Source organism: Prionailurus bengalensis, chromosome A2 (genome assembly GCF_016509475.1).
Source record: "Prionailurus bengalensis isolate Pbe53 chromosome A2, Fcat_Pben_1.1_paternal_pri, whole genome shotgun sequence".
Lineage (NCBI taxonomy): Eukaryota > Metazoa > Chordata > Mammalia > Carnivora > Felidae > Prionailurus > Prionailurus bengalensis.
In genome coordinates this window covers 144,162,479-144,190,330 of record NC_057348.1, presented here as the reverse complement: position 1 = coordinate 144,190,330, position 27,852 = coordinate 144,162,479, and the positions used below count along the sequence as shown (strand labels likewise).

At 50.6% G+C, this 27,852-nt stretch overlaps 2 protein-coding genes across 2 annotated transcripts in view; one reads left to right on the top strand and one right to left on the bottom strand.

Annotated features, from left to right (window-relative positions):
* The window catches only part of SND1 (staphylococcal nuclease and tudor domain containing 1), a 421,931-nt gene that overhangs the window by 34,861 nt on the left and 359,218 nt on the right, over nucleotides 1–27,852 (bottom strand). The gene's annotated exons all lie outside the window — the stretch shown is intronic.
* Nucleotides 22,177–27,075, top strand: LRRC4 (leucine rich repeat containing 4). The gene is made up of 2 exons (XM_043589427.1): nucleotides 22,177–22,972; nucleotides 23,151–27,075. The coding sequence occupies exon 2, from the start codon at nucleotides 23,251–23,253 to the stop codon at nucleotides 25,201–25,203; it is 1,953 nt and encodes a 650-aa protein (XP_043445362.1). The 5' UTR covers nucleotides 22,177–22,972; nucleotides 23,151–23,250; the 3' UTR covers nucleotides 25,204–27,075.

The following is a 27,852-nucleotide window of genomic DNA, read 5'->3' as shown; positions in this document are numbered from 1 at the left end:
GCTCAGCCCTGGAAAGGAGGCCCAGGGGACGGCGGATGCCTTACTGACAGCCACCTTAATGGTGATCAGTGGCGCTGAGAAGAGGGGCAGCAACGGGCTCAGCTCTCTGGGGGGCCGCCCCCTGCACCAGCCATTCCCATTACCTTGGTTTATTTTATTTTATTGCAGAGCGGCTCCTGTGTGTGGGTAATAAAGCTTTGACTGCTGCGCTCTGCAGGCCTGGGGTGGGAGAGCTGCGCTTGCTCAAGTAGGGCAGTGTGGGGCGAGGAGGCCCAGGTGGGGGGCGGATTCCCTCTGGCACGCCCCCCGGGGAAGCGATATCAGTGAATCCTTCCCAAGCCTGAAAGGCCCTTTGAGGACCAGCAGCAGCAGCAGCGAGAGGCCACCCCGAAACTCTGGCTTCTCCTCAGTCTCCCGTTCGTCCAGGATCCCCACCCTCTGCTTGCTGGTTTCATGACCCCCCCCCCCGCCCCCCAAAACACCTCATTTTTCTCAGCTGCTGTGTTCCACCCTCCTGCTCCTGGGCTGACTGACCTCTTTCCCTCACCACCCAGACATCCCATTTTTGTCTTTTGAACAATTTTGTGTTCCAGTCTTCTAGCTGGTGGAAAAAAAAAACTCCCTTCCAGAGTGATTGGCCTCCTGCAACATTTTTCTTTGACACCTGCGAGCCATTCAGACCCCTGATGGGAGGGCAGGCGAAGGGCAGAGAACTACCTGGCACAGCGGCTGCCAGAGGTGGGCAACAGGAGAGTTCCTCTGTTAAGAGCTGGCAGGCTTGGGAAATGCCAGTGCTGGCGCGGCTGAGGGTTAGAGAGGGTCTTCGTGAAGGTTCAGGTACAGGCTTGTATGGGATAAAGAGGCTTCGGGGAGAGGAAAGAGAAGCAGCTAGCTGGCTTACTGCCAAGACACAGGGTGACAGAGATTCTCACAGCCCCAAATGGTTTACAAACACAGAACCTTTGCCAACACTTGTCCTTGTCAATTTGAAAGCCTTAAAACCTCATAATTGCCTCTCTAATGAGACCTTCTACAGAGACCCTTGTCTACCACGGGCTGTGTCTAGAATGCCAGTCTTATATCCCACATACCATTCAATCTGGTCATGCCCTACTCAAAATACATCTGCAAAATTTTAAATCAAATCCGATTTATGCTCTATTTTATACCAATCAATTCAAGATAACTCTGTGTATTTATTAGACCTGTACTGTCCATACAGTAGCCACTAGCTCTAAACTGGATGTCCCTAAAGGGTAGAGGCTGGGATTGGTATCTTCGCCTCATTTTATTGACCGTAATTCTCCTGCCCCAGGAGGCCCATCAATGTAACACTGAAATCCAGGGGGAATGATTTTCAGGGCACAAAGTAGGGTGGGATAGAAGAGTGGCATTCCAGACACAGCCCATCGGGCCAGGCTTTGGACAAGGAGATAGATTTCGTCTGATTTCCCTTGACGGACGCGTTGTGTTCAGCAAACAGCCCGGCGTGCGGCTGTCACTCTGATGCTCAGTTCTGACAGGCATCGATCAGGCTGCGGCGTGAGCATGCAGAGACGCGCACAGGCCTCGTCGACATCCCTGGCTCGGGAGACAATCCTGTCTGGGGTGAGGATGGCGGTACCCGCCCCCCTTGCTGGATGCTGCCGCAAAAGAGGCTGCACAGATGGGGAAAAGGAGACAGGAGGGAGCCTCTTCAAAATGCCCATTCCTGGGTAGGAAGACAAGCTGTGATGACGGAGTCAGAAAGGGGAGGAGGGCAGGTTCTGGCCCTTACAGAGGGGCTGCCAGGAAGAGACCCTGTTCGGGTTCTGAGACTAGCAAACGGGGGCACTGGGCAAAGGCTGGCGTAAGCGGCCTGTAATCTGTGAGCCCAGGCAGAAGAAGGGGCGCTGGCAGTTCTAGCCTTGCCCCGGCCCCGCCTAGCAGTTCTCCTGTGCCCGATGCTGCCCTCAGAGAGCCTGAGGGAATTCCAGAACACCCCATCCGAACCAAAAATCATCGTGATCTCCCCCTACCCCCGCAGTGTGGATGGATGTCCTCCTCACAACTCTGGGAGATGATGAGCTTCTATCAAAGTATTCCACACCGGGGGGTGCTCCACTTAAGAATCCATTCTGCTTTAGAAAAGTCCTCTTTCAAGTTGAAACCCACCAACCTGTATTTGCCCCTACTGGCCAAAGTTTTTTTAGTATGGAGCCACTTGGAACAAAATCTGAGCCCCTTTTCTTATTTACCCAGGAAATAAGACCTTCTCTAAGCCCAAATGCCTCTCAGCTCCGAGGACCGCCTTGAGGATTACATGAGAATTATAAGCGTGACTAGCACAGTGTTTAGCAATAGCAAGCGCACAAAAAGTGCCCGTTCCCTGCCTCCGTCTGTGAAACCACCATTCCTATTATTTATGTTAGCTTCGTCCCTTCTTTCCATCTCCAGTGGTTTCCATTACTCCTCGAACCTGGATCCCACTCACTACACCACCCGGTCCTTTCCCGGGAATGCTATCAAGAACTCTCTAAAATTGCAAAGCTCAGAGCTGAACACAATGTCCCAGATGTTACTTAAGCAAAGCAGAATAATTGCCTCCTTCGATCTATACTATTTCTGTATTAATGCAATTTTTATCAGTCACTTCGCACTGTTGTTAGTGTACAGTTTGTAGTAAACAAACCCCCCTGGGGTAATTTTCAAATGAACGGTTGTCAAGCTAGGTCACCTTCATCTTGTAATTGTGTAACCGATTTTCTGAACTTAAGCACAGAACTTGGCATTTGTCACAACTGGTAAATTACATTTCACGTTGTAACTTGCAGCCCATCTCTCTCCATACTTGTAAGAAATTTTGAACCTTGGTTTTCTAACACAACACAATCTTATTCATCTCAAATGTGATAAGCATGCCTTCTGGGCCTCTGCCCAAGTTTTAGAAAGGGGAGAGAGACCCAGGGGCAGAAACTTAAACTTGTACTACGCCAGTGTGTAAGGATTTGGCGAGTGCTTTTGAGAAGGAAAGCCCTATGGTGAGAGCCTGGGGGAAGCTCTTGAGGCAGGGCAGATCCAGAGAAGGACGAGGTCTGAATTCTCCCTTCTGGAAACCCAGACCCCTCCTCCTTCGTATCTGCTGGACCCAAGGCTTCCAGAAAAGCAAAGCTACTGCCATTTACATGCACTCACAGATGGATACGGGGTTAAGAGTCTATGTTAAATATGGAGACAAGGCAGAGAAGAGCTTAGAAATATCTAGGAAATGACGTTCTCCCTCTGCCTGGGAGGGCTGACTCGGCTGTGTCCTCCCGGAGCCCCTCAACTCGGCAGCTCTGCCTATCTTCTTGGAACAATGGTTCTCTCAAGTAATTATAGAAACTCTCTGGGGAAGGCGGGCTGGGTCACAGGTAGATGGCTGTGGGAATGCAGAGAAGGATCTTGGCAGCAGCACAGAAAGTGGATTTGCGGGCGACGTGATAAATGGAAGAGGGATTTGGGCCCAAAGACCAGGGGAAAATGGTGTGAGGGAGGACCAAAAACAAATCAGCTAGGAACCTGAGGCCAAAGTGAGCTTTCTTCCTAGACTGCTCTGACGGCAAAACCCCTGGACATCTCAAGGGCACATGGGACTTGCTTGGGGTCCAACTCCCCAGGTTTTATATAGCAGTAAGGTCTTCTGGCTGGATGGCTGGGCACCAATGATCTCCCCAAAATGGCACAGTAACTGAATTGCTCAAGTTGGTGAAGGCAAAACTTAGACAGGCTCTCTTTCCTTGGTGTGAGAGTGCAGGCTCTAGGGGTACGTTGTTTGGGGAAGGGGGTCAGCAGGGGAACGATGAGGTGTGGGGATTCTTCAGGACCTGCAGGGTCACACTGACTCAATCGGCCTATAAATGATATACAAATGGAGGTAAGATCACCAGAAAACAGTGGTTTGTGCATAAATTCTTCATGTCCATAGGGGTATTCAAACAATTTTCCACATGCCAAAAAGAAAAAGGAGAGCAAGAAAAGGGTGAACTCAGTAAACATCTCCTTCTGTTCACTGGTCTTACACACACACGCGTGCACACACGTGTGTGTACCAGCTCTTGGTTCAGCTTCCTTATGAAAAGTGGATGGGACCAATCATATGGTACCTGAGCCATCTGCCGGGGGCAGAAGGTGTCCTCGCTACAGAATGCAGTGCTCTCTGGGAAACCTTTTCTCTGTGTGTGTTTACCCTGCCCTCCCTGGATCCGGCCAAGCTTTCACTGGATGAACCGACGACATCATTTCAGAACATCCTTCACGTTCACATCCCTACCAGAGACCCACTGCTCCCCTGACCTCACCATGCTATCCCTTCCTACACCTAGGGCTCTCTGGAGACTTTCCTCCCATAATTCTACTTACTAATTATACCCCCATTCTATAAGGAGGACACTGAAGGTTAAAGAGGTTCAGAGCCTTAGGTCTAAGGCCATGCAGCCAGTGAGTGGCAGGGCTGGAACTGAAAAGCAGGTGTGATTCCTGAGTCCCTGTTGCTAACCCTCATGCTATCCTGCTGCACAGACATGTCATTAGTCTCAAAGCTCCTCAGGTCTTCTGGTCTTATCCGCGAGTTGAGGGGTGGTGTGTGGTTAGAACCCTGGTGGGCTCAAGAGGAGAGAGAAGGAAGAGGGGGCTGCTGGGCCTTGTGTCAGGGTGGCACCTAAAGAGAAAGCTGTCCTCCGTGGGAGGTGAAGGAACAGGGGTAGCGTGGGGAAATGAGGAAGGGCTGGAGGATAAAAGCAGGGAGTAGCCACACCTTCTTTCTGTTACCCAGAGTGGAGAGAGGAAACCTTCTGGGGTCACGGCAGAGTGACAGATCAATCACTGAGCCCTCCACAGTACTTTATGCAAAAGACCTGGATGGAAAGGGAAGCATGATCAATTCTAGGGTTTGTAATGATGCTGGATTTGCTCCTGTTAGTGTAGCAAAAAAGAAAGACCGGAGAGGGAGCAGATCAGGGGTGAGGTTCCGGCCCCACGTCTACTCCCAGGAATGACTACAGGGGCAAGGTATCTGAGGTTGCTTCGAAGCTCTGAAAGGCTCTGCAGTCCTGCTTAGCTTCCCCAAATGTCCTGTTCTCTGGGAGGCAGCAAGACAGACACCCATGCCAACAGCTGGAATAAGGTTCTGCAAACCAGAGAGACCATTCTCCACTAACGGCAAGGGTGCGGCCCCAAGCTGGTGGGGTGAGGCGGTACGCGGCCGAGCGATGAACAGTTTCTGTGGGGACGCCGAGATCTCTTACAGCAGCAGGGATGATACACATCCACTCCGCATTGCTCGAGAACTCCACGCTATCCCTCTCCCGATAGCTTTCTGCTTTCTTGACCTCCAAACAAAAATTGGTCATGGCAGCTCTGCCCCAAAGCCATGGCATGGGCCAGGCTCCCCCGGAAGCAGTGTTCAGCGCCAACACCCCTCCCCTCCTTCCCTCCGTTCATTCCCCTGGCTGTTAACAAACAGGCTGCATGTTTCCCCAGTTCATCCCACTCTTTCCAATCAGCGCTAATTGAACCACTTAACTCAAAGACAATAACATTTGTGCTTCAAACCATTAAGAAAAGCGCTCAGTTGGGGCGTTATGCGTGTGAGGCCTGCTTGGGGATGGCAGTGCACACGCATACAAGCATGCCCACAAGACATACTCCACTCGTAAACATGCACACGACCAGCAGCACCAGGAGAAATTCTGCATGAGTATGGTCAGCAAGTGTCAGCCTGTCTTTCTCAACAGGGTTTCCTAAATTAAAAAAAGGAAAAAAAAAATCACTACCATCTCTAGCTTAGGCCCGGGAAATCGCAGCTGTGTGCTCATCCTTCCCCAACCAAGAGCGTCCGTCTACCTCTTGTGTTCTCTGAGGTCCAGAAAAGAACAGGAAAGAAGACGAATGCAGACCTCAGATCCCACCACACCTGTCAGCTAGAACCTTGATGGGAGGAGGTAAGAGAGCAGAGAAAGAAGTGCTCACCCCTGCACTTGGGGTTTCCTTCCCACCTCCCCCGTCTTAAGAGCTGCCTGTAGGCAAAAAGAACTGCATAAACGAGAGGTCTGGGTCCTCTCTGTCAGCTTCAATACAAGTCCTAGAAGGTCCCAGAAATGAGAGGGCTTGAGTGCTGCTCCACCGTCAGGAGCATGGGGAAAGTGAGGAAGAAGGGGTGAGGCAGTGACAAGTGAGGAAGGGAAGGTGGGACCGTGACCCCAGACCAATTTTAACACTGGGCAGAAGGACATGAGTCTTAAGATAATGAGTGGAAATAGCCCCTGGGTCCTGATCTTAGCTCTGCCATTACTTTATATCAGTGTGACTGTCACGTTAGCCACTTAACTTCTCTGAGCTTGTGTTCCCTCATGGGATGAGACTAGATCTGAACTTCCTTCTAGCCCTCAAACACCTGAACTCCAACCCTTGGCTCTGAACCTTGAAGTTGCATGCTCCGCCCCAGCCCCTCTCTTGCACGCACGTCGCTCACCGGGACCAGGGCCCGGCACCGCTGTGGAGCAGCAGTGTGACTTTTAAGGCCTTTGCTCATCTAGTTCACCTCTCTTCGAGCTTTGGGGCTCTTCTGCTTCTCCTGCCATGGGGTTCCAAGACTGATGCTTTCCCCCTTAAAGTCCCATTGCATAACAGCAAGCCTAATCAGTTAACCAAAAGTTGCCGGATTACAGTTGATACGCTTTCAGGATCACAGAGAAGGGATGCTGGCAGCGAGGAGACAGGCAAATGCTAGTCTGACCTTTGAAAAGGGGAAAAAGGATCAGGGCAAAGAAAAGGAAAAACGGTGAATTCAAGAACCACAGGTAACAAAGCTTACAGTCTGTCCTGGACCAAATCCCAGAACCAGTTGTTGAGATGTGGCTTGTGAGCTCTTAAAAAGCACTGATCTTTAAGAGATGACACGTGTTCAGAAACATAAGTGATACTAACCTCATAAGATGAGGGGTCTATCATAAGCCTGCTTTTTCCCAGGGAACTGAATTATTTTAAGTGGGTGACAGGGCATAAAACAATAACCGGTTATTCCTCAACTCTTCTGATTAAATTAAGGAGAAAGTTTTGGTTTAGTGCTAACCTGTCTTTAACAAAAAGAGGGCACACCTCAGGCTCAGAGCCAGGCGGGCACATAGGCTTTAGCCAGAATTCAGTAACACTGTTCTGTGTTCTTACTCTTTGTATATATGTTTAAGGTTTCCTTTCATCTATGGTGAGTGACACATTTCCATTTAAGGAGGTTTCCTTTAAAATGGCTAATACCAGAAAAAAATAAAGAGATTTAAAGAAAAGTATTAAGGAAATAATAGTATGGGGGTACCTGGATTTGGTGACATGACATAAATGGTATAAAAATACCTGAAGTTTGGGAGACACTGTTGTGAAATGAATATAGGTAGGCAATACCAGGGAAGGAACCACTCAGTGGCATTAGGGCTGCTCACTGATTGCCCATCCAGTGGTCATTTCCCCTTCTCCTTGCTGGCAACTAACTGCCTTATCATTTTTTTCTTGTGACATCTGTAGGTGACTCAGGAAAATGCTGAATCTAAGTTATTTTTTTATGGCCATGGACTTCTCTGGCAGGGAGGGAGGGAAGTCTATGGACCCCTTCAAAGAATAGATTCCAATATTCAGGATTGGAAAGGAAGCCAATTATACCAAAAGTTATTAAAATATTTTTTAAAAGCTACCAAAATCAGGATATAGTAAATACATGTGCTTTATTAACACACCAAATAACAAGATCAAACAAAAGGTCTAAAAATGATAATATCTATCTTTCTATCTACCTACCTACCTATTTTCTATTTTAGATAGAAAGAACGCAAGCAGGGGAAAGTGGCAGAGGTGGGGAGAGAGAATCTTACGCAGGCTCTAAGCCCAGCATGGAGCCTGACGCAAGGCTTGATCCCACAATGCCAGGATCGTGACCTGAGCAGAAATCCAGCGTTGGATGCTCAACCGACTGAGGCACTCAGGCGCCCCTAAAAATTGTAATTTTAAAGCAATGATAAGAGTGAACAATATTTTGGAATTCCTGCTACTATTATGATGTGATAGGAAAATATCTGATTTCCATTGGTGATAAAGTCATAGATACACTAGCTTTACTATGACTTGTTGCTTACGTGCATGTTGAAAGGAAATGCTAAGTTTGAGGTAGAGGTTAATAATAAAGATGTAATTTTCTTCCCATCCAAATTCACGGACCCCATGTGAGTATACCTCAGTGGTAGAGCATCTGACTGCAAATTCATGGACACTATGTATGCCTGGTCTCAGCCAATCACACGAGGGTTTAGAAGTGTCATCCAGGCCCCTGGGTGGCTCTGGGTTAAGCATCTGACTTTGACTCAGGTCGTGATCTCACAGTTTGTGAGTAATAGCCCTGCACTGGGCTTACTGCTCTCAGCTCAGAGCCCGCTTCAGATCCTCTGTCCCCCTCTCCCTCTACCCCTCCCCCGCTTGTGTGCGCGCACACTCTCTCTCTCAAAATAAATAAATAAATAAATAAATAAATAAATAAATAAATAAATATATATGTATTTTTTAAAGATTAGAAACACTAAAAAGAAGTGTCATCCAAATCTGGATAATAAAATAAAAGAAGTCATGCGAGGAAGGATGTTTTGTTTTTAAAAAGAGGAGGAATAAAATAAAAACCTGTGTTTCTCTTGCCTTTGGAGATTGGTATGTGAGCATGTAATGCCTGGAGCTACGGCAACCATTTTGCAGCCAAGAAAGAAACTTGCGGTCATGCTGACAGAATGGCACATCAGAAAAGATGGAAAGAACCAAGGTGTCCATTCTGACCTGGGGCGACATCTCAGTCAAACCTACCCTGGAGCTGCCCTACTTTGGGATCGACTTTTTATATAAGATAATAAATCTCCTGCCTGGATGTTCTATTACTTGCAGGATAAACCATCTACAGCCTAAATACCATGAGCCTTTTCCATGGTGACATGTCTTTTTTACAGCTTTCACAGCAAAACTAGGTAGCTGCATCCCCTAATATGTCTGAGTCACAGGGCCTGCTCCGTATCCCGAGCCCATCTCTCTTTTTTTCAGCCTCTTGGGCTCAGTGGAGAGCAGGAGAGCGATGTAATGTGCACTGACAAGATCAAGGCCACAGGAACTGCTGACGACAGGACAGCTCTTAGTAGAGGAAGTCACCCAGAGCCTTGGCTTAGAGCTTTATTCTGGATGCAACGACTCGGGTGGCCAGGGTTCAGGAAGTCTTGTCTAGAAAAGACGGCACAGGTGATCCAACACAGCTGTGAAGGGACAATTAGCAAGTCTAGGTTTCTAGGTTCTTAAGTGATTTCTGATCCAAATATCAGGGATGTTCCCACTCCAGTTCTTTACGAGAGATTCTTTCTCTTTTTTTCCCCAGCAGTCTATAAGTCTGTGTCTGCCTCTAGTTTCCAATTTATCATTGCATGAATTTCTCAATGCGTTGCCATAAATCTGATAGAAAGCTTGGAGAAGACATCAGACAGACCCTATAATCTCTGCTAATCCTGTAATCGGGAGCTAAACCCAAGACACAAGTGGATTTGCAAAATAAGGATTTCAGAAACTCAAATGGCATTAGCAGGCCACAGACACGAAAGTACCCAATAACTGAAGGAGACCCATCAATGCACAAACAGGCACACTCCTTCTACTCCATGTGAACTATGTGGAAAAAGGACTGAATGGGGGAAAGGCTGAGGATGAGAGCAAAGCCGTCCTTTCTTGAAGGTTCTCTTAACTCTAAGTTTTGGGAATAGGATTGAGAGAAGGAGTAAAAGGTGGGGCAACAGAGGAGAAAGGGAAGACAAGCCTCCTTCTTTATTCTAAATGCTTTTATTACCTTCTGGGGGCAAAAACAATGAGTGACTTCAGCAAGGTGAGAGAAAGGAAGGAAAAGTTTTTAAAAATAAGCATGTTGCATATACACGGGGCCCACGCAGAGAATTCCTTGGTCACCGGCTTTCATAATTTCTGCTCATCTGACCTGAGGGGGGGAGGGGAGAGAACAAAGGGCTCTAGGAGAGAGGCAGGGCTGCATTTGTCTCCAAAGCCCATTTCTTCAAAAGCTTCCTTGTCCCTTTGTGGATGGGGCTTCGATAATCTTCCTGTGCTACACATCAGGGCGGCAAAGCTCCTGGACTGCACTGAGCGGAGGAGAGGATAACACACAAGCCACAGGTGCCACTGGCTCAAGTGTGGGAGCAGAGCAATGGAGATGGGAGCTGGGTTTGGGAAAAATGCTCCTCCCGCTGAACGGAGGTATCTCCCCGGGTTTAACTTCTCCGAGTATCCACGTAAGATGGTACGGAGTCCGTGGGTGAGGACTTGAGTGGGGCAACGCCTGCTCCTTTTGGGGGGCGAACATTCCTCAGGGGAGGCTAAGTACAGGCCAGTGCAGGACACGCTACTCTGCTGGTTTCTGGGCCCCAGACACAGTCTTTCTCAGCTCCACAGCCCTTCTAGATGCTTTTAAAAACAAAAAAGGATTTATCTGCTTACACTGCCCTATCTAACGGACACTCTTTACAAAGTATTGGAATGTTTAGTACAGGCACATAATTTACGATAGACTAAAAAATGGGCAACTATTTTTCATGTCTTTGTCCAAAGAGTTGGACCTGGGGCCCTTGATTGATATACTTGAAATAATTAGGGCAAATGAGATATAAAGGGGGTTTTAGCCTTGGCAAAGGAGACAGGAACAGAGGAACCCAGCAGGGCCGAAATGAGGGGGCAGGGAGAACTGGGGTCACCTCTGAGATGGGCTACATGAGCCAAAATTCAGCCAATCTCTTGGCTTCTCTAAGACGCAGCTTAACATGGAGAAGTTTCGGGGGGTCAAAGACTAAGACATTCCTCCTCTGCCTCCCCTGCCAGCGCTACTGTGCTCCAGGCTCACATGTGAGGCTTTAGAAAAATTCAATACTTACTTAATTCTTCCTCTTCCTAGAAAACAGTATTTAATGAGAATGGTCTCGTTCACCTAAGCAAGTGAGTCAAGGTTATGTGTCTGGAAGACTCATTAATAACAAATAACGTTCTTAAAGAGGCAGAATCGGGTGGAGGCAGGAGCTGGCGGGGAGCCAACTCCCTGAGCGGCACTGAAAATGGGGTAAGGCTGTTGACGGTGGTGCTGAAGGCCAGAGAGGGGCCTGGCCTATCAGAGTAGGAGCCCGTCTTGGTCTCAAGTTGGTAAAGAAGTCTACCCTGCAGCTGCCGGATACACGGGAGCAGAGGGTCTTATTCCTGCCCCTTTGCAGACATAGGAGCAGAAGACCGCTTTCATCGGCTAGGAAATTGAGAAGGCTCAGGCCAACAAAGCGTCCTGCTGGCTGAGAGACGGACGGACCAGGGCAGCACGGTGGTGGACAGTCTGTATCTTCCTATCTGAGGTTTCCGCCAGAGAATTAGAATGCCCCCAATTTGTTGGTTGCGTGGTCTTGTCACATTCGTCTCTCTTTCACGTACTGTCTCGTGGGCACACGCGTGGCTTGAAATAGATCCCATGGACTGGTATGTGGAGGCAGACTGCCAGAAGCCACGGCACGAGGGGCGAAGGCGAAGTTGCTCCGTGTACCTGCGACGCCAAGATGGCCTCCTCTTGGGGAGGGATCCCACAGGCTGGGTGCCAGCTCCAAAGCACCACCAAGTTGCTAGGCCAGAGAGGCCAGTGGGAGGTGGGGTGGGGCAGGCAGCCCTTCTCCAGCCCAGAGACGACTCACTTACACAAAGAATCCTTTCAGAGTTACTGGCCGGCAGGGCTCCTAACAGACTCTTCTCCCCCCGTGGCTTGTGCGCCGAATACAGATCCGGCAGCCTCGCCGGACCGCCACACAGACTGGCCCTAGTCACCAAGAAAGTGACACAGAATGAGGGCTCCTCCTAGCAAGGTGCCAGTGTCCACATATCACGACAGGAGGCTTCCAGATCCTAAGCTGGCAGCCCCACCAAAGTTGCCCTCATCAGAAGCAGCGCTATTTCAGTCTCGTGTCCTTCAGAGAAGTAGTTTAAAGTAGACCGACGCGACAGGTTCCTGAGAGCACACTGCCTGGCACTCCTGGCTGGTGGCGAGGCAAAACCTGAAAGGTGGGGATTCGTGGCCAGGGGGTGATATTCTGGCATCACGAAGCGTAAGTTTCAAGGGAGTCATGTTGCTTCTGTGTATAAACAGACAAATCTACCTATCAGTTCGGGCCAAATCCAGAACAGAGAGAGACAACAAGTGTAAGAGAGAGAATGTGAATGTGAGAGGGCCAACTGACCAACCAACCGAGGAATTCTAACTCTAAATTTGTGAGAGGAGTGGAGGGTGCTAGGATCCATACTTCATGTTCATCTACCCCCAATTCCTCTAGACATAAAGGTGACTCCCACTGGAGACACGGCACATAGGACGCCATTTAAAAACATGGACCAAGAACAGGCTGGGGGCTGGGGAGACCTGACTCCTGGAGAGGCTTGCATCAGAATGAGAGAGGGATGCAGCGTCCAGGAACCTGGGTGTCAGCCAACCCCCCATTAGTCGTTTGATGACTCACGGGGAAGCCAGGGGTGTGAGCTCCCGGCTGGTCTCCTGGTGCTCCCAGTCTGCACTCCCCTCCACTTCTGCGGGTAAAGAGCCTGTCCTGCTCAGGGATCTGGTGGGGTGAGGACGGTCACAACGGCAACTGAGAGACAAAAGCCTGTATTGCCATTAGGGTCCCTCCAATTCTATCTCTGAAGCTCCTTAGATGAGATCAAATGAACCCACGTTACTAGGCCAGTACTGGATGGTGAACCAGTAAGGCCACGCCAACCAGAACCGGGAAAACTCTAGCCATAGCTGAAGCTGGCAGCACGGAACTGAAAACAATGAACAAGTTGCGCGAGGCAGCTTGACGGCTGCAGATGCTGACCCACAAAGAAACCGAACGACAGATGGAGCGGGCCGGCAGAGAGGAGGCAGTGGCAAAATGGCACCGCTCTGCAAACCGAGGGGATCATCACAGTGGCTTGGAGACCACACAAGGGACTCAAGAAAGTGCTGAAAAGGACACAACAGGTTTTAAGCTAAACTGAACAGATTAAGACATAGGAAAAGTTCCAACCTGAGCTTTTCCAATTCTCTAATTCCGTTCTCAAATTCAGTCAGAAATTCCGTCGGATGAGCATCAAGAAGTATATTCTTCTCTTGTTCACACTTTCTAAACTTTAAGTTTTCCCCCTCACGGAGCAGTGAGCGGCTCCGTCAGGGGCTCTAGAATATTCCCAGGAGGGTAGCTCAAAGCCACGGGACCATAAAAAAAACCTCTGTGACACACCCATAGTTGAGGAAAATGGAGTCGCGACAGGAAGAAATATGTTCCCCCAGGGCCAAAGGGAAAGGAAGTCAGTGACAAAGCTGGAGAGGGACCCAGGTGGCTGAGGCTCCCAGTCAGGCTCCCCACACAGCTGTTTGCTTTGTCTTCGCCCTGAGCGTTTTAAATTAAGAGTTTGTTGATGGAATTGCTTGTTCTTTAGTCGTGCAGAATTTGGAGACTGACAGCTAATAGAGATGAGGACCCTGGACAGAAGCGCTGGGTCCTCTCATTGCCCAGCTGGACGCCTCCCGACTGTGCTCTAGCTCAGGCACTCAGTGGGATATTTATAGCTGCCTTTAAATTTACCCAGCTCTCCATAAAGCGAGGTAATGGGGCGCCCTTTACTGCTGCTAGTGGTGATTGTCCTAACATTCTTTAATTAGCAAAAAGCGTTGGCACAGCCACTTTCAAAGCATTTGATCTTACTGTCCTGGTGTTCCCTATTTCAGGCTCAACAGCCCCCACTCCCTTTGGAGAAAATGCACTTTAGCAAATTTGAAAGTGACAGGAATATGCGTGCCTGAGCACAGTGAAGTGTATCTGTGCACCTATACTCACTCTTCGGCTCAGTCCTCACGTACCACAACTGCCAAGAAAACTCTCACTCTCAGCTCTTATTCACATGGGCCAAAGAATATTCCTGTTTCCTCTGAAATAATGTACTACTATGACGGAGGCAGAAGATGGGAAGGGCCTCTGCTTTCATGGGGAAGTGTAATAAACAAGCGAACAAACACGTAAACAAGGTGATTCCAGATCAGGTCAAACAAGGTAAGAATATAAAACCAGAAACGTGACTGTGAGTGGTAGGACTAGGTTAGACAAGGTAGTCATGGAAAGTCTCTCAGAAGAAACGTGCTCTGGAAGGAGTTAACCACCTAAAGAACAGGGGAAGAACATTCCAGGTAGAGGAGAGAGAGAGAGCAAACACCCTAAAGGAGAGAACCAGCTTAGCCTATTCCAAGGGAAGAATGAAGAGCTGTACAGCTGAAGTGTAGGGAATGAGGAAGATGATAAACAAGAGGGTAGAGGTGCAGGCAAGGCAATGACGGTGTAGGGCCTGGGGTCTACGATAAGCAGTTTGGTTATTATTTGAATTAGGAAGGGAAGACCCGGGGCATTTTCAGCAAATCGGTAACAATTTGATAGGCTGTCACAAAGATCAATTTGGCACCTATGGAGAATACACTGGAGAAGGCAAGAGGGAAAAATCTATGCCTTTAATAGGTTCATTTCTTAGATCTGAAGGAATGTTCTATGGTCACATGTTTACATTGGGGGAAACCAAGTAGAGGGTACAGCAGAACTATTTTTGACCCGTAAATCAAAAAACTATCTCCAAGTTAAAAGAAAAAATTAACTGGTAAAAACAACAAAAATCATCTTGTTATCTTTCCTGTAGAATTACAAGGTCTAAATAAGATCTGATACCAAGAACAGGTAAGTCCTGGAGGGCGGGGAAGAAAAAAAAGGATTGTCTCAATAACTGACTTTGGATACAATATTTTGTTTCTACACTAGTTTCCATGTTGGAAAATAATAGCTGCTGCTGTTACAGTGAGCTAAGATTGACTGTTTGCCCTTACTTCCTTCTAGTCCAATAACACCACACAGTAAATGTAGTTATGAATCCCCCTCTACGTATGAAGAATCTGAGCCTTAAAGAAGTAACTTCTATACGCAGTGTGCAAGAGGCAGAACAGGATTTGAACCCAGGCCTCTCACTCCAGAATACTTTCACGATCATCAATACAATGCCCACTAGCACACGCACAAGCACGCGTACATCCGCCGCCTCCCCCCATGCCCTGATGTACCTTGTGGGATTCAGTTTGGGAGAAAAAATCGTTTGGGCTTCTCGCAACCAAAATATGAATAAATGCATACACCCATGGCGCGTTTGTCTGTGGAAAGGTTAACTGCAGGCATGGACCTGATGAAGGATCAAATTTATGGCAGCAATACTCAAAAGGCCATTCTGCATATAGTTCCCAGTCCCATGTCTGTATCTGCGGGACTCCGATCTGGTCTCTTAATCTCCAATGAGCAGGAAGCTCAAGATTACAGGTGAAACAAATTTTTGTAATAATGTCAAAAGGTACTTCCACCATTACTGGTAAATGCTTAAATTCGTTCTAAGATCTTTGGGATAAAATCTAGAGGCCATGTAAAGGAAGAGTGAGCAAACTACCAAGAAAAGGAATCATGAGAAGCAAAAAGAACGTAACAGGATGCAGACTCCTCAGGTTTGTCTAGTCAGCCTGCCTCCTCCAGTTGGCTCATGTGTTATGTCCTAACTGTTGAGCTGACTGAGGGGGGACTCCCTCCCTTCCCAGTGGCTGTACAGATCATAGTCTGCTCCTCTGTCCCTCAAGCACAGGTATGTGGAGGAGTCACCTGCTGGTTGTCAGACGTGCCCTTCCCTTTCTCTTCCTCTTTTTAAAAAAATGTTCATTTATTTTGAGACAGAGAGAAAGAGAGAGCCCGCACGCAAGCAGGGGAGGGAGAGAGCGGGATCCCAAGCAGGCCCCTCACCATCAGCGCCGAGCCTGATGTAGGGTTCAATCTCTCGAACTGTGAGATCATGACCTGAACTGAAATCAAGAGTCAGACGCTTAAGCCACTGAGCCACTCAGGCACCCCTACCTTTCTCTTCCTCTCAAGTGGCACATGGCAGTGATTTAAAATTTGGGCACTAGACAGATCTGAGATTGAAACCTGGCTCTGTCACTATAGTAAGCTGGATGAGCCTCAGAAAGAGATATCCACATCCTAACCCCCGGACTTGCGAGTATCACCCTATTCGGAAAAAGGGTCTTTGCAGATATGATTAAGTTAAGGATCCTGTGATGAGATCACCCTGGATTACCTAGATCGGCTGTAAATCCAACAAGTGTCCTTGTAAGTCACAAAGAGGAGACCGACGGAAGAGGAGTCAATATGACCACACAGGCAGAGATTGAAGTGATGCGGCCACAAGTCAAGGAATGCGACAGTCACCAGAAGCTGGAAGAGGCAAGGAACAGATTCTCCCCTAGGGCCCTTGGAGGGATCATGGCCTTGCCAGATTTTGCAATTTTAGCCTCTAGAACTGCGAGAGAATAAATTTCTGATGTTAAGCCACCGAATGTGTGGTAATTTGTTATGACAGCCTCAAGAAACTGCTACAGTCACTTACTAGTTCTGTGATCCTAAGAAAGCTTCTTAAATTCATCGGCAAAATAGAGAACACAATGGCACCCACCACACCTTACGTGTGAGGATTAAATGTGTGAGAACAGTGCCAAGTACCTACGAACTCCTAAGGAGATGCTGCTGACATCATTACGCTTACCGCTATCCAAAGGGAATTAAACAGAAGGACAGAACACAAGAGCCTATCATGGGCCAGTGTACCTGCAGAGGTGAACATTTCTAAGGCTTCTGGTCTGTTTGAACACACAGGAGACTGTGGCTAAAATAGGCACCAAACCACCTTCTCTAAAAGAGGAGGCCATGGGGGCATGGGGTGGGGGTGGGGGGGCGTTGGGAGGTTTCTCCCTTCACTCAGGCCTGGCAGCCCACAAAGAAATCGTAAGCCCCGGTAAACTAGCCTCTGGAGAGGGAAAGTCCCTACTATTTTATAGTTTCTTCTGCCCTTCTCATTAAGCATCTTGTTCTTTGCTCAGGTTTTTGCAAATTGCTCTGGATGGGACCTGTAGAGAAAGTGCTTTTCTGTGCACTTCCTTCTTATTTCCTTAAGGAACAGAGTTCTTGGGGGAAAAGAACAGTGGATTCTGAGGGCACCTGGAAGAGTAGGTAATTCTAGATCAACTGTGTCACCTTGAATCACTGGGCTCAAGGAATAAAATCCATTTCCGTCACAACTATGGGTAGTAATAGCATACCCACAGCTTCGCTAAAGGAGCAGTCGAGAAAAACATTATTATTATTATTTATTATTACTATCACAATGGTGACTTTATCCACTAAACAGAAATTTCATGACCTACTGACCCTGAAGGGGTATTTGCATACACGGGTGGGAGTGAGAGATGCAAACGCAGGAGGGCACGGGTAGACAACATGTGTTCATTGCCTTGGGTAGGAGGAGGTGACTATTTCATACAGACTGTTTCTTACACTATTTTGTTATTGCTGATTCACCAATCAACTGATGTCTTTCCTTCCCTTTGTGGAGGATGATTTTCATGCTATTTTTTTCTTTTCCTTTCTTCTTGTTTCCCAAATACCTTCTCCTCCTGTCTGCTCTTGCTCGGTTCCTCACTCACATGGAAGAATAAAAAGTATAAACATGGAAAAAGTGCTTAAGTAGGGTTGGCAGCCCAACAGTATTGAAAATAGGAACCAGGGTTTCAGAGCATATGTGATCTTTCTACCACTGAGGGACCTACCTTAAGGGGCCCAAAAGCCTATCGGGGGCCAAAGTAGTACCCTGCCGAAGACTGCTCACTCCTGGCAAACCCTATGAGGCATTATGGACATCTAGTGGCTGTTCAAGATAATGCCTCAGGGATCCATGTCAGGGTGGGGAGTAGTCTGCTCTGGGATTTACCAGGAGCCCAATTATCCTGGCTGAGTGAGGTAGTCCAGGGTCCTCTTAGAGTCAGTCCCCTGAATGACCATTTCTTTCATTTCTTATTAGGATTCCAAAGTCACTCAGAATGGCAGACTGGCTCTAGTGAAGACCTATCTTTGTCCCAGTCCAACAAGGTCTAAGGATACCACCTGCACATAAGACGACAGAAGACAGGTGTTCGGAAAAATCTTCAAGCCCCAGGCTTAAATGCCAAAACACTGTCGTCCTGATTGAGGGAAGGAGCTCAGAAATGACAGACTCTGGTACTAGTCGTGTGGCTTTACGTAAGTCACTAAGCTTCTCTGAACTTGATTAATGATATTAGTGGGAGGTTGAGTCCAGCTGATCTCCAAGGTATCTTTAATATTCTGTGATCTATATGAGCCTTTTCAGTAGCTGGGAAGACAAAGCGCGATCTACTCTGCTCTGGCAATGTAGATCTCTAAGTTAAACTAAAGGAAGCGTTCTCTTCAACTTTGTGGCTCATTTCCAAGACTTGGCTACTATCCCAATGGATCAACTTTCTCCACAGAGCTACGTATCTGAGAAGAGGTGGGAATCAGGGACTATGAGAGCCGGAAAGAGCTGGAAGGAACATTCTAGTCTATTTTCTTAAACTGTTTAGAGCTGTTTTAAGATCTGTCACATTGTCTAGTCAGTGGCAGAAAAACCAGAACTCAGGTCTCCCAATCTCAGGGCAGGTACCACGTTGCTGACTAGGGCCTTGCCTCATCACTTCACGACACCAGTCTCTCTCTGAAACCACAAGTGGAAACATTCTCGACTCAGTGTTTCTTCCTTCTCTTCCTCTCACAGTTTAAGCACTCTTCTTCTCTTCGTTTCCTGGTTGCACCATTCCAAATCAAGGAAGCTGTCTGAACCAGGGCCACGAAGAGCAACAGGCGACGGCTAAATGATATGCAGGTCACAGGATTAGAGGTTTCAGCGCCACTCACAGTTCAGGAGGGCCGTGTGCTGCCATGGCCCCACAGCCTCCTCAGTCTAGTCTGTAGCTTCTACGGTGCTCGCTCAGCTCAGCGGGCCTACAGAGGGCAAAGCAGCCCCGTCTAGAACTCCAACACCAAGCCTGGCGTGTTCGTGTTCATCCATCACTCGCAAATATTTCCTGGGAGACCACCTCACTACTCAGTACTGGTTTGATCCGAGGTAGCCCACCCTTCCATCCACCTACACAGTATGGGGGCATAACCTTCCGTTTGCAGTGCCTGGAGTGAACAGATGGGGTCTGAGTTTGCCTACACTGGCAGGAAACCAGTCTGGGCAGACCCCTCTTTCGCCTGAGGAGGTAGGGGCGGCCATGTGCTCCAGGGTGCTATCAGACTGTGGCCAGGGTGTCCTCTGGCGTGCTACCGGCTCAATGCCAGCTGTGGCCAGGAGAGGACCCTCCCACCAGGAAGCTTCTGATTCTCCTCCTCAGATCCCTATCAGGATAGGTTTACATTCCCTGGATCTCTAAGGGGGGAGGCCCTGTTTGAAGCTGATGACGTACAGATGAAGCTTTAGTAAAGAGAGCAAAAGGAGCCACTCAAGAGCCCAGATAAAGCCTGGTATCAGGGTTGATCTACCTCCATTTCTCTCATTCTTTCTCTTGATTAATTATTGTGAGTAAACAAGTTAAAGAATGTATTTTCTCAGCCCCTCCTCTCCCACCCTTCGTTCTATTTCTCTCATATAGCCTTGACCGAACTTTTTAATACAGTCTTCCCCCCAACTTTGCTTCTGCCATTTACTCTCTGCAGTGCAGACACAATGGACATTTCCGTTAGCGATGAAAACACTGGGCTCAGGGTAAGGAGACCAGACTGAAATGTTGGCTCTGTTGCTTTGTGGACGTACCACCTTGAACGTGTTATTTGTCCGCCTGTGCTCAGTACCTCCATCTGTAAAATGGAGACAACTCTGGCAATTACTTCACTTGATAAACAAAGACTGAACGAGGACAGATCCAGACAGACATCTTTATGTCTACAGCTGTCCATCCAAGCATCTATGCTTAGTATGGTAGAGCAGTAGTAGATAAGCATCCTAGTAAATGACTTTTGAAGTACATGAGTGAAACCTGAATTCTCATCCACTGGGAGCAAACTGGGGAATCACTTCCATGCTCAAGTTCCTACACATCTGCCCTCTCCCAGGGTTCACATCTTGGCTCCGCCATTTACTACGTAATTTTAAGGCAGCATATGAACGACTAAAGTTGTTATTTGACTGCAAATGCATGATCAAAAGGTCTTGGTAAACAACGGGGAATCCAGCTTTCCTACAACAGAACTGTTTCCAGGAATTCAAGAACTCCTTGCCCAGGCTACTGGGTAGCGGGCAATCCCGAGATATGAGCGTGGATGAACTCAGAGCTGAGAAATCCAGGACCTCCTCATTCTTCAGGATTAGCCCACAAGCAGGTGATAGGGGTTTAACAAGCAAGCTTGCCCAGGTGGAGGGGTGGGGGCACACGGAGAAGAGTCTGGAGGCAGCGCCTGGAAAGAAGCAATACTGAGCCAATGCCATATTCTACGGGCTTCCCAGGGCTTAGCCACAGATGGCTCCACCCCCACAAAGCAGAGAAAAGGGCAGTCTTTTTCGGGGGTGGGAAAAGGCTGACCTAGTCCTGTTCTCCTACACTGGGCTGTCAGATGCCCCAGGGTCTCTTCGCCACAAGGCGAAGCAGGTTGCTACGCAGTTCTCACTGAGACCCAGCAACACAGAACAGCTAGTGAAGCCCTCGGGCGGAAGGTTTAAGACCCACCTTTCTCAAGGCTTGGGGAAGAGAAAGGGCGACACTGGGCTGCCAAGAGTGAGAAGCGGTGGCCGCCGCTCGTGAATGAACGGGTTCTCCCCTGGTTTCTGGTAGTTCACCTCAATCTTGCCTGCCGGCTGCTGTGCTGTCCCGGGTCGTCATTCCCCGGGGTCCCCCCACTTGGCCTTTCCTTCCACCATTTGCCCTCCCTGCAGCCCTCATTAAGAAAACTACCATTTAAAAGTTAAAACCGAGGAAGGGTGAGAAAATTTGCGAGGGCGGGGGGGGGGGCGGCGCAGGACGAATGTGCATCTGTGCGGCAGCGCGGGGCGGCCCGCGGAGCCCAGGCTCTCGGTCTTCTGGCTCCAAGAGGCCCCAGCCGCCCCCGCGTCCCCACCGTGCATCTCCGAACTCCGCGTATGCTGCCCGGGCCGCGCGCGGCCAGGCGCCCCGTCAGCAGTCGGCGGGGGTGAGGATGACGCGGACCGGGCGGGAGGCCGGCCAACTGCAGCAACCCCGCCGCGCCACCCGCTTCCCGGCCCCGGAGCCCACCGCGTCCGGAGCCGGAGGGGGCCCGACGCCCGGGGGCGGGGCGGGGCACGGACCGCGGTCTCTCCCGCAGCAGCCCCGCCGCTCCAGCCTATCAGCGGCCACCCGGCGGCTCCCTCGGCTGGACCAAAATAGCTGCGAACGCCTGCGACTTGCGCGCGGCCCCTCACTTGACGCTCACTCCGGCTCGTTCGCCCGCTCCGCTCCCCTCGCCTAAAAGGGGGCGGGGAGGAAACGCCGGGGAGGGGGGTGGGGGGTGGGGGAGAGAGAGGAAGGAGGAAGGAAGGAAGGAAGGGAGGAAGGAAGGAAGGAAGGGAGGGAGGGAGTCGGACGGAGGCGCGGAGCTCGGGGCTGCGCGGCGCGGCGCTGGAAGGCGCCGGCGTTAACCCCTCGAGGGCAGGCAGCGGAGGGGGAGCGGTGTTAATACATAAGAGCACTGCATCACGCTAATCTTCTCCCCAGAACAGTATGCGTCAGCAGTACATTCACGTTCTGACTGAAGGACAAAAGGATGAGAGAGCAGTCTGCGTGGCTGCTGCCTGCAACACCGCGAGCCCGGCGCGAGGAGGAGACGGTGGGCGCCGAGCGCAGGGGCCCCGCTGCTACTGCTGCTGCTGCCGCCGCCGCCGCCGCTAGCCAGCGCGGACCATGTTCTCGAGCTCCGGAGCGTTCCCCGCAGCCGCGACCCCCGCTGCTCACGCCACCGCCGGCGCTCGGGCCGCTGCAGCAGTCCGCGGGCGGCGCAGCCACTGAAGGCGCCGCGAGCCAAAGCCCGGAACTCGCTCCCTCCGCACAAAGCCAGAGCCGGCGGCGCGCCGGGGGCCCGGCTGCGGCGGGCGGCGGCGGGCGGTTGCGCGCCACCGGGGGCTGCGGCCGCCGCCGCCGCCGCCGGACCCGCGCCCGCCCCCGGACTCCCTGAAGGGGCCTGCGGTGCGGGCGCGACCCGGCCGCCGCGCGCTTCTCCGGCCGGCGGACCTGGTCCCGGCGCTGCCTCCACGCCGCTGACCCTCAGGGAGCTGGACGGACTGCTGCTCCTCGCGCCGGCAGACGGCGGGCTGGGAAACTAAGCCCAGTTTTGGTCTTTTTAACCCTTGAGAGAAGAGGCGAGCAAAGAAGGGGGTGTGTGTCTGGGGAGGGCGAAGGAGCCGCGAACACCTCCTCTTAACTCTCGCAGCCCCGCGGGCGAACGACTGCATCAGCTGCCTCCGGCCGGAACCGCCGCCACAAGGAGAGGGGGCAGCGCAGCAGCGAGCGAGCGAGCGCGGCCTGGGAGGCTTCGGGGCGCCCCCTCACCCCCGCCGGGTGGCAGCCGCGGGAGCGGGCTGGGGGCGCCGGAGGCACGCTCCGGCGATGAAGCGGCTTCCCCCGTGGCTGGTGCGAGCCGGTGCCAGGGTCCAAGGACAAAGCAGGGAAGCGCTGGTGGCGCCGCTCCTCGCGCTGAGGGGGGGGCATGCACCTGCATAGCCCGCCGGGCCTCGGCTCTCCCCGGCGCGCCTCAACTCCGCTGCTTCGCCGTAGCCTGCTCCGGATTTACTAGAAGCCATTTTGTCTCCCCCACCCCTCCCCTCCCCTCCCCTCCCCTCCGCCCTCCCCGCCCCCTCCACTCCCCCCCTTCCCCCGTTTTGTTAATTAAAACTAAGAAGTAAGAATGGCAACGACGTGGCCGGCTCCCGTGGAGAACGCTTAAGGACACCACGCCAATTCCTTCCTTCCGAGGTAGGTGACAGCGACTCACTGGGTGGGGATGGTTGCCGCGGGGGAGAGAAAGTCTCGGCTTTCCGAGGGCTTGCCTTGAGGGGGGCTGGAGACAGGGGCCACGCTTTAGTTGGGCATGCTTTTATTCCGCCGGTCCGCTCTGTCTCTCTAATCGCCCCCTCCCCACCTCCTTCTCCAGATGGAAAGAGGAGCTCCTAGCTCATTTAAGCCGGGGTAGGGCTGGTTCTCCTTTCCGAGCCAAAATCCCAGGCGATGGTGAATTATGAACGTGCCACACCATGAAGCTCTTGTGGCAGGTAACTGTGCACCACACCTGGAATGCCGTCCTGCTCCCCGTCGTCTACCTCACGGCGCAAGTGTGGATTCTGTGTGCAGCCATCGCCGCTGCCGCCTCCGCCGGGCCCCAGAACTGCCCATCCGTTTGCTCGTGCAGTAACCAGTTCAGCAAGGTGGTGTGCACCCGTCGGGGCCTCTCCGAGGTCCCTCAGGGTATTCCCTCCAACACCCGGTACCTCAACCTCATGGAAAACAATATCCAGATGATCCAGGCCGACACCTTTCGCCACCTCCACCACCTGGAGGTCCTGCAGCTGGGCAGGAACTCCATCCGGCAGATCGAGGTGGGGGCCTTCAACGGCCTGGCCAGCCTCAACACCCTGGAGCTGTTTGACAACTGGCTGACAGTCATCCCCAGTGGGGCCTTTGAGTACCTGTCCAAGCTGCGGGAGCTCTGGCTTCGCAACAACCCCATAGAAAGCATCCCCTCTTATGCCTTCAACCGGGTGCCCTCCCTCATGCGCTTGGACTTGGGGGAGCTCAAGAAGCTGGAGTACATCTCTGAGGGCGCTTTTGAGGGACTGTTCAACCTCAAGTACCTGAACCTGGGCATGTGCAACATTAAAGATATGCCCAATCTGACCCCCCTGGTGGGGCTGGAGGAGCTGGAGATGTCAGGGAACCACTTCCCTGAGATCAGGCCTGGCTCCTTCCACGGCCTCAGCTCCCTCAAGAAGCTTTGGGTCATGAACTCACAGGTCAGCCTGATTGAGCGGAACGCTTTTGATGGGCTGGCCTCACTTGTGGAACTCAACCTGGCCCACAACAACCTCTCTTCTTTGCCCCATGACCTCTTCACCCCACTGAGGTACCTTGTGGAGTTGCACCTACACCACAATCCCTGGAACTGCGATTGTGACATTCTGTGGCTAGCCTGGTGGCTTCGGGAGTACATACCCACCAATTCTACCTGCTGCGGCCGCTGTCATGCTCCCCTGCACATGCGTGGCCGCTACCTGGTGGAGGTGGACCAGGCCTCCTTCCAGTGCTCTGCCCCCTTCATCATGGATGCCCCTCGGGATCTCAACATCTCCGAGGGTCGGATGGCGGAACTGAAGTGTCGGACTCCCCCAATGTCCTCCGTGAAGTGGCTGCTGCCCAATGGGACAGTGCTCAGCCACGCCTCCCGCCACCCGAGGATCTCTGTCCTCAACGACGGCACCTTGAACTTTTCCCACGTGCTGCTCTCTGACACCGGGGTATACACTTGCATGGTGACCAACGTGGCAGGCAACTCCAACGCCTCGGCCTACCTCAACGTGAGCACGGCCGAGCTCAACACCTCCAACTACAGCTTCTTCACCACAGTCACAGTGGAGACCACTGAGATCTCACCTGAGGATACGACGCGCAAGTACAAGCCTGTTCCTACGACGTCCACTGGTTATCAGCCGGCATATACCACCTCCACCACGGTGCTCATTCAGACCACCCGTGTGCCCAAGCAGGTACCCGCGACAGACACCAATGATAAGATGCAGACCAGCCTGGATGAAGTCATGAAGACCACCAAGATCATCATTGGCTGCTTTGTGGCAGTGACTCTGCTAGCTGCCGCCATGTTGATTGTCTTCTACAAACTTCGTAAGCGGCACCAGCAGAGGAGTACAGTCACAGCCGCCCGGACAGTTGAGATCATCCAGGTGGACGAAGACATCCCAGCGGCGGCGTCTGCGGCAGCAACAGCAGCTCCGTCCGGTGTATCAGGTGAGGGGGCAGTAGTGCTGCCCACAATTCATGACCATATTAACTACAACACCTACAAACCAGCACATGGGGCCCACTGGACAGAAAACAGCCTGGGGAACTCTCTGCACCCCGCAGTCACCACAATCTCTGAACCTTATATAATTCAGACCCATACCAAGGACAAGGTACAGGAAACTCAAATATGACTCCCCTCCCCCCAAAAACTTACAAAATGCAATAGAATGCACACACACACACACACACACACACACACACACACACACACAAGACAGCAACTTTTGTACAGAGTGGGGAGAGACTTTTTCTTGTATATGCTTCTATATTAAATCTACGGGCTGGTAAAAGAAACAGATTATATTAAAATTTAAAAACAAAAATTCAAAACAAAACTATTTTCTAACTTGTAAGTTCTATTTAAAGGGGGGAGTGGGGTTCTTGGGAACGTTGTGGGGTAGAAGCCACAAGTCAACTTGCTATGATGCCAGAAGGGATTTCTGATACAAGGCTGAAACTGCTAAGATAAACTAAAACAACAACAAATATCCCTAAAGAGGTAGGGTGTGGGCTGCTGAGGGGTGGGGTGGGGGTGGGGGTAGACTGTCATTTTTTAGAAGATGCTTCACAGCATACAGGAATACCCATTTCTATAGACACCTTTCTTAAGCTGAGAGCTGTCTTTGCAAATTTATTTTAAAAAGAAATACAAAAAAAGCACCGAGAATTTGTACTGTGCTGAAGTGTCGAGAGGCAATAATTTTTTTTTTCTTCAGAGGCCAAGGGGAAGATAGATCTGTAAATGTATTCTAAACAGGAAAACCACCAAAATTTAAATGACTCCTTAAAGGGGCTCGGTCTTTCCGTCTGTCCATGTGCACAAGGCTCCTTGGTTTGTGCACCGGGACACGCGCGTGCCCCGCCTGACAGCGCGCCTCGGGAAGGAGCAGAGAAGGAAGGGGGCTGGCGTAGCTCTCAGTCAAATGCTTTCACATTGCACCAGATTCCTGCAGATGGGTTTAACCCACTCTCTGCAGGGCATGTGTCTATTCAGGGTTTCCCTTGACGGGGAGGAGGCCCCCCCAAGGGGGTGCGGCCACAGAGGGCGGGTGGGAAGGGAGAGCAGAAGCAGAGAGAATGTATTCACAGGAGGCCATAAATTAGCATGGTGCCATGTCCACCTGTTGTTCCTGGTATCTGACAAATGATTGTAGACAATGATGGCATTTTATGATTTTTTATAAAGGTTTTGTTTGTTTTAAGGTGGAGAAGGAGGAGAGGCTGGGATTGGGGAGCTTGGGGGAGTGGAAGCTTTTCTCATGCTTGTGATTTGGTGACTATTCTAAATGCTGATTCATTAGGGATTATTACAGCTGATGTCAACTGGTTGTGGTGATGGGGTGGGGGCAGAACATGAGTGGAGAGAGAAAAAGGGCACAGGCTCATTTCAAGTACAATGAAGCCTTTACTAAACAGGATGGTTCACAAAAAAGATGTGAATCCACAGTTAAAACAAAAGTGATATACATGCACACAAGAAGTCAGTTCTGCAAGGAGTCCTGTGGAACGTGGCACAGTGGGGGGAAGGCTTCCCTCTCCCAGGCCGACCTCAGGAGGAGGTGGAGGAGAAAGGGTGGGCGTGGGCGGGGAAGGCAGAGATCTCTGTTATTCTGGTCCATTTAATGCTGTAACTTCTTTCATTTATTATTTTAGCTTTAAAAAGAAATAAAGGGTTCAGATTTGAAAGGGGTGGGATGGGTGGGTGGGGGGGAATGCCAACAAAAGAACACTGATTGTAATGTGAGAAAAGTGTATTTTTGTATTTTAATAAATATTGTTCAATTTTTAATCCAATGTCCCCAAAGGGTTAAATTGAATAAGGTCCTATAGATCCTTATAAGCATTAACCAAGTCATTTCTATTTAAAGAAAAAAAGGCAAAGGGAGGGGAGACGTAAGGTGGGAGGGGAAGACAATGTTAAATTTCTTTCAAGTATGGGAAAACGCTAAAGCTGTCAACAGTCTTTCCTTAGCTTAAATAAAAAGCACCCCAATTCTAGTGCACCTTCCAAAAGCTAAGTGTGTTAGTCCCTGGCTTTGTTGGGGGTAGAACCAAATTCCTGATGCCCTGGAAAAGCAGGGGAAATGGGTCAGCCTCAGCTCCTGGGACCAGGCCAGAAGTTAAATGCCACCTCAGCAGAAGCTGCTGGTCAGGCAGCACCAGCTCTATCTACCCAGAGACCCTGGGGGACCTGGATTTAAGAGGTCTGCAATAATGCTGTTTGGCTTAAACTTCCCACAGGCAGTGTTCCTTCTGTTCTCTGGGTGCTGAATAGTCAAACATGTCTCGGTGGTGGTGGGTGTCTGTCTCCTGATGCTTACCGAGTACTGACGTCCAGGGAGGCTGCATGAACCGGGACCCTGCGTCTCCTCAGCGTTTTTATACTAATGCAGGGAATCGGGACTGAGTGGGTGTGATCTCCCTGGCACTGAACGGGGAGAGAGGCAGGCAGCACTTTGCAGCAGTTGGCTAAGAAAAGGGCCAATTCTTAATCCCCTGGGTGGATATGTGTCCTTTCTGGGTCTCGGTGTTTGTGGTAGCATGCGTGCATGCATGGCATACCTTTAGAAACTGTCACTCACATTTCCAGGCTCCAAATACACGTTCCCTCTGGCTCTCCTTTTACCGCCGTAGCTACCCCCGATAACACGCTAAAACTGCAGCAGAGTAAAGGGTGGGACTTGGCCAGGACCAGCTGAAAAAGCAAGAAATTATCCCTTTCCCAGCACCACAAGACAACTCGGGCTGTTCAGAACAGCTTCCTGGGTACACATTCAGAG